Source organism: Oncorhynchus gorbuscha, unplaced genomic scaffold, assembly GCF_021184085.1.
Source record: "Oncorhynchus gorbuscha isolate QuinsamMale2020 ecotype Even-year unplaced genomic scaffold, OgorEven_v1.0 Un_scaffold_346, whole genome shotgun sequence".
NCBI classification, from domain to species: Eukaryota; Metazoa; Chordata; class Actinopteri; order Salmoniformes; family Salmonidae; genus Oncorhynchus; species Oncorhynchus gorbuscha.
The window spans coordinates 700706-710424 of record NW_025745205.1 but is presented as its reverse complement, the minus strand read 5'-3'; the positions used below and the strand labels follow the sequence as shown (position 1 = coordinate 710424).

Here is a 9719-nt window from a genome sequence, read left to right as displayed (position 1 = left end):
TAACAGAGAGTAGCAGCAGCGTAAAAAAGGGGTGGGAGTGGCTATACAAATAGTCCAGGTAGCCTTTTGATTAGCTGTTCAATTGTCTTTTGGCTTGTGGGTAGAAGCTGTTAAGAAGCCTTTTTGGACCTAGACTTCTTGCTCCGGTACTGCTTGCCGTGCGGTAGCAGAGAGAACTGTCTATGACTAGGGTGTCTGGAGTCTTTGGCCATTTTTATGGCCTTCCTCTGACACCGCCTGGTGTAGAGGTCCTGGATGGCAGGAAACTTAACCCCAGTGATGTAGTGGGTTGTGCGCACTACCCTCTGTAGTGCCTTGCGGTCAGAGGCCGAGCAGTTGCCATACCAGGCAGTGATGCAGCCATGCTCTCGATGGTGCAGCAGATCACGTTGTCTTGGTCATTCTATATCTGTGGTAAAAACAATAAACATATATGATGTACTGGAAATTAATCATTTTACTTTGCACAAGATCTTGAGACTAATACAACCTCCATATAGTTTGTCTGGGGTTAAGATAACTCCAGTGCTCAGTTTATAACATGATAACATGATAACCAATAAGCATAATTTTAAAAAAAAACATTGATTTACTCAATGTTAAACGATGATTCTGCAAACCATAGGAATAATTCATTCGTTTTTCCTCTCTAGCAAGCTGTCGTCAGAGATGTCCCAAGATAATATTTAGTGCTCAAAGATTTGACTCTGGATAATGCACATTCTAGTCTCCACGCGGTAGGTGGCGCTTTCTATCTAAACTTTCTGAACGCTGATCGGATGCGTGCGCAAAGACAGTTATTAAAGATGGCGGCGCATTGACAACAATCCAGGGATTCTTACAAATATTACTACTTCGTTAACAAACTGGGGACAAAATCGTTTATTAGACGTTTTGAATTCATTTGAATCGTCATAGTTATCAGTAGTTGTGACCAGGTTTCACAAAAACAAGTGTTTAAAATGTCGGTAACGCGTGTTTTGCATCAACGGATAAGCTCTGTCATGGGCATATTAGCCTCAGCTGCTGTGACCGAGATTTGCAAATTAGTGGACGATTGCTGTGGAGCGTTACGTGTAGAAGTCTCTCAAAGCAAGGAGCAAATCCTATTGCTAGAGAAGCAACTCAGCCTGGCGGAGTCGAGGTACAGGTCGGTGAGTGGCAAAGGGCTGACGCCTGTCACCGGCGACTCACCAATAATCAACAGTTCGTCGAGCGATTCACCCGCGGCGAATGCCGATGATGCGGACGAAGAGGAAGGTAGGCTACCGATTTTTTTCTAAATGCCTGTTGTCAGACTTTGAGCTAATGATTTGCCAAGAATTGGTCAAGTTGACCTCTCACTCTCTCTTTTCCAGTTAACACTCTTGAGGTGGACGGTGTCAATGGCAATCAGCACGCTCTGTGGAAAGAGGTATCCACAGCACCAACTGATGAGGCTGGGCCCCTCACACTGACCCCTGGCCCCATAGTCAGTTCCAATGAGGACACTGGGCCCCCCGCAATGACCCCTGACCCCATAGTCAGTTCCAGTGACATACCCAGGAAGGTAAGAAACTGTACACATAGTAAATAACATTTTTGTGGATAGAAATATACTATATATACAAAAGTATGTGGACACTCCTTCAAATGAGTGGATTTGGCTATTTCAGCGACACCATTGTTGACAGGTGTATAAAATCGAGCACACATTTACATTTACATTTAAGTCATTTAGCAGACGCTCACAGCCATATAATCTCTATAGACACACATTGGCAGTAGAATGGCCTTACTGAAGAGCTCAGTGACATTCAACATGGCACCATCATAGGATGCCACCTTTCCAACAAGTCAGTTTGTCAAAATTTTGCCCTGCTAGAGTTGCACCGATCAACTGTCAGTGCTGTTATTGTGAAGTGGAAAAGTCTAGGAGCAACAATGGCTCAGCCGCGAAGTTGTATTCTACATAGGCTCACAGAAGGGGACCGCTGAGTGCTGAAGCGCGTAGAGTGTAAAAATCGTCTGTTGTTGGTTGAAACACTCACTACCGAGTACCAACTGCCTCTGGAAGCAACGTCAGCACAATAACTGTTCGTCAGAAGCTTCATGAAATGGGCTTCCATGGCAGAGCAGCCACACACAAGCCTAAGATCATCATGCACAGTGCCAAGTGCCGGCTGGAGTGGTGTAAAGCTCGCCGCCATTGGACTCTGGAGCAGTGGAAACTCGTTCTCTGGAGTGATGAATCACACTTCACCATCTGGCAGTCTTAGGGAAGAATCTGCCTGCCCCAATGTGTAGTATGAACTGTGTCAGACAATAACGGTGGAAGAGGAATAGTGGTCTGGGGCTGTTTTTCTAGTGGAAAGTCTGTTATAACAGCAAAGGGAGGACGAACAGATGTCCACATACTGTTTTTGTAGAGTAGACAGGACATGGCTTTCTGATGTATTAATGTAGGAAACAAAGAATTGTCATTTCTATACAAAACATTTTGTATCTGCATGTTGCTGAACTATTGGTCCCCAATTTGGGACCATGTAGAATTTGCGTCTCTGGATTTTCGGAACATTTTCTCTTTATTATTGACTATTCATTATTGTCTTTGTTTTTCCACAGCAACATATTACCAGTTTCCGAGTTGGTGAAACTCCCAAGATACAACCGTGCACCACGTGCTGCTCCCTCTACCACTGCCCCTTCTGCCGACCGTCTGCGTTCAAACCCAACGAGTTACACCGGATCATCCCACACATCCAGAGCCACCTGAAAAGTGCAGTTCAGAATGACGGTGAGGGGAACTTTGGAAACCGCAGTGTCAGAAAATAACGATTTCCTTGTACTCAGTAATGCTTTGTAGTTGTTCAATTGAGTTGTACGAATGCCATGTTGTACGTGCTAATGTCCTTGTACACTTTACTTTTTAAAGTCACTATCTAACATTCTTTTTTTTTACACTGATTGTTTTATTTTCACCCTTTTCTGTCAGAGTACATCGTCTACAACTGCAAACTGACGTGCAGAGACTACCCTCACTACCACTGCAGCTATTGTGACCATGTACTCTGCAGAAAAGCGTTGTTTATAGAACATTTCAGAGCTTGCAGAAAGCGGAACGGGACTCAAAGACCTGCCCGTGTTCAAGCTCAATCTCCATCTGTTGCTCCACCCCTCCAGCAACATCCCTCTCCAGCCCAGAGACCTCTCGCCCATTCAACATCCACACCTGTCCTGCCTCTCACATTTATACCTGCTGTCCCTTCCAGCTCCAGACCTGCCACCCCTCCGAGCTTACCAGTCGCTCTTCAAACTCTAAACACAGACACACCTCCAATGGAAAAACCAGATGCTTCTTCCAGTCACAATCCGGTCACACGCCAGGATTCGGAACCCTCCTCGCCCGAAGTGTACAGCTGCCCTCCTACGCCGCTGATTGAGACCGAGAGACCGCAAAGACCTTCCCAAAGGGACGCAGTTCCTGTACAGACTCAGTGTGACCACTGCGGCATCATCCTAAACAAGAAGAACTTCAAGGTTCACATGAAGAGGAAACACCACGAAGAGTACATCGCTGCGGAGAACGAGGAGGCCCTGAGGAGATACCTGGCCGAATCCAAGATGGACGTGCCACCCTGGTGCCGTACCACCAAGGTCCAGTGCGATCTCTGCGGAATCAGACTGAACAAGAAGAATTTCAAGAACCACATGAAGAGGAAACACAAGGTGAACGTGACGGCGTCGGCCTTCCAGGAAGCTTTCGACCGGTGCCTGGGCGAACAAGGCCTGTTGGTGGTCGAGAGCTCGTTGCCCGGCTACACTTATACTAGGACGCAGGAAAGAGGAAGGCGGAGGGAAGAGCGTGACAATGACCTCTTTCCGGACATCGACATGGAAGAAGAACAAAGCGACAGGTTCCCGGACACTGGCGCACTACTGGCCCAGGAAACGGACATGGCAACCCAGCAGTTGCAAGGAGAGAGAGTGCTGACTGGAATGGTAAACTGTCAATGGTTGGGCTTAATATGTTTGGTCTTATAGAGGGTAGGGGAGAGAGGTAGGCCAAATGAAAAGACAATGTCTGATTATCTCACTGATTCAATACAGCTCAGAGATCAGTACTCTAGAACCTAGCTATTCACTCACCTCTTCTTTATTCCCAGAATGCTCAGAGGTACCATGGTCTGGGGAAACCTCATCTCCTGGAGGTAAGTACAGTACCTGTAGATTTATCTCACATAGAACAACCAGAAAATTACTTTCCTTCTTTCCTAATATCATATTTAAATCAAATCAAATTGTCACGTGCGCTGAATACAACAGGTATTACAGTGAAATGCTTACTTACAGGCTCTAACCAATAGTGCAAAAAATATATTAGGTGAACAATAGGTAGGTAAAGAAATAAAACAACAGTAAAAAGACAGGCTATATACAGTAGCAAGGCTATAAAAGTAGAGGCTACATAGAGACACCGGTTAGTCAGGCTGATTGAGGTAGTATGTACATGTAGATATGGTTAAAGTGACTATGCATATATGATGAACAGAGAGTAGCAGTAGTGTAAAAGAAGGGTTGGTGGGTGGGACACAATTCAGATAGCCCAGTTAGCCAAACCGCTGACACTGTTTTTGATTCGCCATACAGGATTCAACTGAAAATAACGATTGGATTACCATTCATATAATAAATATACTTATATTATGATGATTCCTCACAAAACTAGAACCAAAAAAATACAGTGATTTGGGGGATATTCATAATGTAATCTATAGAAGGGTTCTTAAATATGATTTAAGATACAAATGTAAACAATCCTTCCTCCACGGGACACTAATATTGATTAAATTGAGTGAAAATCCCCCAAATCATCATTGTTGTTTCTAGTTTTGTGAGGAATCACCCATAAATGCCTTCTGGAGTTTGACATGTAGCCTACCTAGTGACTTTCCTGGCCTCTTTTATATACAACTCCACTGCTTTAGGAACCAAATGTTCAACAACAAACACTTCACCAAAATACGCAGCTAAAACACTGGAACCATTGAAATGATGCACTTTCTTGCAGCTTCCTCTTGAGTCGCTGGTGTGGATCTTCCGGGACGTACTGCGTGTGGATGGAAAGAGAGGCTACTGGAACCTGTCTCTGGTCTGCAGAACCTTCAATGCCATCCTGACAAATGAAATCATCAGGAAGTACTCCACAGGGAAGGTTAGTATCGACAACAACATACGTTTAAAAAAAAGCATATGGTAAACAGGCAAAAAATATATATTTGTTAATTCAATGTCATGCAGTGTTGGTTCTGAGGACAGTTTCATGTACCATATGTTTCCAGATGAAGGAATGTGTCTGACAATCTGTTCTGTGTTTCTTTTAGAGATCTGATCCTGAACCCCTGTAGTTACTTAGAGGAGAAGCCAGTACATTGTGCTTACAGGTTACTGTGAATGACATAATGTGCTAATATGCTCACTGCATACACACCTATTACCAATGTTATTACTACCAATGTTTATTTTTTTATTTACAACGTTCTCATTTATTGTAAAAACAAAAAGCAAAATGGTATCTAGTTGTTTTGCTATCGCTGAGGACTATCTGAAATCCCATTGGCTATTTATCCATTCTATATTCAGATTTTGTATATATTTTTACTGTTAGTGTTCAGAGTTAGAGTGCATTCTCAGTGTAGTGCTTCAGTTATTTTGGAGACTACTAACCCTTAGCCTACTCAACAAATTACTTACTTTTAATTGATGGAATGTATTTATTCCTTTATAATTCAGTTGTATTCTGATTTTGTATTTTTGTACTTGAACTAAATAGTAAAATCATTTTTGGATGACAGTGTGTGTTTTGATTTAATTCACAACAGGCTGGTTTTTAAAACATTTGATTGCTTTTTAGTAGGAACAACATACGATATGATTCAGCAGCAGGTGGCAATGTTGGAACATAAGTCGTATGTGTAAGCAACCTTTATTTTGAAAAGCCAGCCTTTATTTCGGAGAAATTATCCAGGAAGTAGCCGAAAATGTTTGTTTATAAAAAAATAGTGTAACGTCCATGGCCTTCATTGTGTAGTCTCAAGACGTTGACTGAGCACTTAAGTTTCAAATTACTATAACATAAGTGTTTAACATTGACATAGTGCAAAGGACATGTACGATACAGTCGCCTTTAACGCTCAGCTAGCCTCCATCGTTGAGGTTTTGGCAAATGCAGCCGTTGCTGAAATCTGTAAACTTGTAGATGATGGCCATGCTGCCTTACGTTTGGAAATTTCCCATAGCCAGAGAGAAATCGATAACCTGCGGAGGAAGCTGCTGCTGACAAAATTCCAGAATTCTCGACGAAGCGCAGAGAAATTCGGAGCCCTCCGGCACACTGTCAGCAAGCGGGACACAGATCTTGTTGCCCGGGTTAGAGGGAGCTTCCAAGGAAAGTCAACAGGCATACTTGGATACTGTTTAGTTTTTTTTACCATCTTTGAAAACGTAAAAAAAGAATGGGTAATGTATAATATATAACGTTTGAGGGTTTCTCTTTTCTGGTGCAGTGGAGAATCGCTGTGCCGAGCGTAAAGGGAGAAATTTTATGCAGGATGCCACCAGCTGGAGAGACGCAGGACGCACAGCGAAAGACAAGGATGTGGGCATGCCGGTCAGTTGTCATACACAGGCCCAAATGTATTAGTTTGTTTTTATATTTCAAATGGTGGTGGGGGAGTTTTTCTATTAAATTGTTTCTGGTGAATACAAAACAGATGGCAGATATGCAAGAGATGCCTCTTATCAAAATGGAGAACCTTGGCACCAGCAGTCCGGAAGGTATTTTTGTTCAACTTATTTTGTTCAACTTAAGTCCATACAATATACACTTTATGTTGAGTAAAGCCTTCAATGTTATTGCTGGTTTTGATTAACTTCTTAGTCATAAGCCATAACTAATAAATAAGGCAAAAAATAATCCGTCTTCACTACAGGAAGCTGATGCTGTGCTTTACGTTGACCCATTTCAGAGATTGTCCAACCAGTTGGTGAGAGCAGTGAGAAGATCATTGTGGCAGAACAAGGTTCTTCATCATCTACTGAACCCACAGACCTGGACCAGCAGGGCAACAGACACAGAGCTCCAGACACCTCACTCAATATAGAACCTGAAAACCAGACGTTCCAGCATCCAGCGTCACAATACAGCAGAACAAGACAGGACCATCAGGTTGCTGAGGGTGTGACCTGGGAAACTGACCATCAACCCATAGAATACAGCCTGTCCCATTGGACAGAGAACCAAGAGACTGACAACCCAACTGTGAATGCTCCTCACAATGCAGGGCCAGACTCCAAGAGGCTGTCTGAACATCCAGAGAGGAGAGGGGCGCCTGGTAACTCTGGGGTCTACATGTCTGCTTTGGGCTCTCTGGACTGGCTGCCTGATGTGGTGCTGGTGGACTCAGTTCCCATTAAAGTGGAGGCAGATATGAGTTCAGAATGGAGCATAACTGGCCAAGAGTTGACATCTGGAGAGGTCTGTTCAGACAGCAGGCAGCTTGTGGACAACAGAGGAAGAGGGGGAATGGAGTCTGGACAGACAACATGTCCCCCTGACACTCAACATGCAGAACAAGGGACAACTGTAGGATCAAGGTCCAAGTTGCCAGATTTCAACGGACTGTCCACACGAAACAGCTTTTCATCCCCAAGTGTTACTCTCCTCCAGGTTCCCCGAAGAGGGAAGCCAGTCAACTTCCCGAATTTCAACAGAGGCTTCACTTCATCGAAAGGCATAGAAAAGCAGCCACAACAGCTGATGTCTCACTCCACCCAGAGGCAGCTCCGGTGCAGCCTCTGTGGAAAGCCCTTTCCCAAGCCGGCGCACCTGCAGAGGCACATGCGGGTCCATACGGGTGAGAAACCGTACGGCTGCAGCCACTGCACCAAGCGCTTCTCCCACAGCCACCAGCTGAAAATGCATGAGAGAGTCCACACCGGAGAGAAACCATTTCAATGTGTCTACTGTGGGAAGTGCTTCACCCAGTCTGGCCACATGAAGAAGCATCTCCTTGTCCACACTGGTGGCAGGTCACAGGATATTATGCTGCCCTGAGTGTTCCAAGGTGAAGTTTCCCCTAGGTTACAGATCTTGGATCAGTTTCCTCTCCCCAATCCTAAGCTTAAACATTTGTCCTAAAAAAATGCAGAACTGCCCCAAGATCAGCATCTAGGGGCAACTTCACAATAATGATAGGCAGGGCCAGGAGTTTTCCCTCACCATGTGACCAGACCAGGGAATCATTCCTGTCCCTAGTTGTAAGGGGAATGGCTCCACACTATTGGGGTTTTCATATGAAGACTGGGTCTATGTGTTTTTTAGTATTGTTTTATTGGAAGTATTTAAGTTTTCTTGTTTTTCAATCAACAAACAAAACAATCCACATTCACAGATGTGGAAGAAATAAAAAATAAACAAACAACAAATTTGCAGCAGTACTATCCGTGAACGTGTTAGCTATTTCCAGCTTTAACTGAGACAACGAGCAAATAACTTGTTTTACAGCATGTATATACACACATTACCTTAATCTCCCCATTCTGTCCAGTTTGAAATATAGTTGAGTAGTGGAGACCAGAGTCAATTGAACCTGCGCCGTCTCTCGCGGAGGTCACAAGTGAGCTTTTCAAGAGGAAGAAAGTCAACAACCTGGTCAATCCACATTTTAAATGTAGGACAGGAATTAGAAGCCCACCTTGGTAGAATACATTTTTTAGCAAAGTATGTGATAGTCATAAACACATGTTCTCTGTTTAGATCAAGAACAAAGTCCTGCTAAGCATTAAGAAGACAGCCACGGGGGCATATCAAACTACATCTAATATGTTCTATGCAGCAGGATGTATAGATTGGCAAACTCTGTCCGTCTCCCCGCAATGCCAAAACACATGCATGTAAGATCCACATTCAGACACCGGAGGTTGGTGGCACCTTAATTGGGGACGACGGGCTCGTGGTAATGGCTGGAGCAATGCCAAAACACATGCATGTAAGATCCACTTTCAGACACCGGAGGTTGGTGGCACCTTAATTGGGGACGATGGGCTCGTGGTAATGACTGGAGCTGAATTGATGGAATGGTATCAAACACATGTTTTCTATGTGCCATTTACTCCGTTCCAGTTGTTACAAATCGTCCTCCCCTCAGCAGCCTCCACTGCTTTCAGATGTACGTCTTTTACAATCAGGAGACATGTCTGTATTCTATGGAGTCTCACTGTGGTGTAATACAATTTGTACAACATTTTTAAAAAATAGATTATTTCATTTTTATATTAGTAGAGGACCAGTATACCCTGTGGCAAACATCTGTCCATAACTCCTCACTGATAGTCAAAGGTCCTTTTCACAGATTATTTTCGAAGGAGTAAAGGAAGAGCCCACATTCTCAGATGGGAGTCTAAAGATATCGGAGATTTAGCCTTTGATGGATTGTGCTGTAGCAAGAAGGGTCTCAACTTCATTGAGCTGAGCTCTAAACCTCCTCTTGGAAGTGACATGAGGAATTTACGTGTCTAATTTGAAGATATTTAAATTGGATCTTGGCACATTGAATTCACTGCAGAGTTCTTGAGAGTATTCCAGCATGACAATTCCACCAGCCATACTGCTCATTCTGTGTGTGATATCCTGCAAGACAGGAATGTCAGTGTTCTGCAGGGCCAGCGAAGAGCCCAGA

At 43.8% G+C, this 9719-nt stretch overlaps 2 protein-coding genes across 2 annotated transcripts; both read left to right on the top strand.

Annotated features, from left to right (window-relative positions):
* Positions 1 to 886: 886 nt before the first annotated feature.
* LOC124017867 lies at positions 887 to 5833 on the top strand. The gene is made up of 7 exons (XM_046333114.1): positions 887 to 1260; positions 1359 to 1549; positions 2605 to 2776; positions 2975 to 3981; positions 4146 to 4190; positions 5051 to 5194; positions 5364 to 5833. Exons 1-7 carry the CDS (start codon positions 963 to 965, stop codon positions 5385 to 5387), a joined length of 1881 nt encoding a protein of 626 aa, XP_046189070.1. The 5' UTR covers positions 887 to 962; the 3' UTR covers positions 5388 to 5833.
* A 128-nt stretch (positions 5834 to 5961) lies between these two features.
* LOC124017879 (neurotrophin receptor-interacting factor homolog) lies at positions 5962 to 9719 on the top strand. Its single transcript, XM_046333131.1, has 4 exons — positions 5962 to 6427; positions 6546 to 6649; positions 6753 to 6816; positions 7008 to 9719. The coding sequence occupies exons 1-4, from the start codon at positions 6148 to 6150 to the stop codon at positions 8093 to 8095; spliced, it is 1536 nt and encodes a 511-aa protein (XP_046189087.1). The 5' UTR covers positions 5962 to 6147; the 3' UTR covers positions 8096 to 9719.

Excerpts from the sequence above, each read along its gene's own strand:
- LOC124017867 (XM_046333114.1), top strand. The coding sequence starts at position 963 with ATGTCGGTAACGCGTGTTTTGCATCAACGGATAAGCTCTGTCATGGGC. Across the intron at positions 1,550-2,604 it reads CCAGTGACATACCCAGGAAG|CAACATATTACCAGTTTCCG; the intron begins GTAAGAAACTGT and ends GTTTTTCCACAG. Across the intron at positions 5,195-5,363 it reads GGAAGTACTCCACAGGGAAG|AGATCTGATCCTGAACCCCT; the intron begins GTTAGTATCGAC and ends TGTTTCTTTTAG.
- LOC124017879 (XM_046333131.1), top strand. The coding sequence starts at position 6,148 with ATGTACGATACAGTCGCCTTTAACGCTCAGCTAGCCTCCATCGTTGAG. Across the intron at positions 6,428-6,545 it reads GGTTAGAGGGAGCTTCCAAG|TGGAGAATCGCTGTGCCGAG; the intron begins GAAAGTCAACAG and ends TTTCTGGTGCAG. Across the intron at positions 6,817-7,007 it reads TGGCACCAGCAGTCCGGAAG|AGATTGTCCAACCAGTTGGT; the intron begins GTATTTTTGTTC and ends GACCCATTTCAG.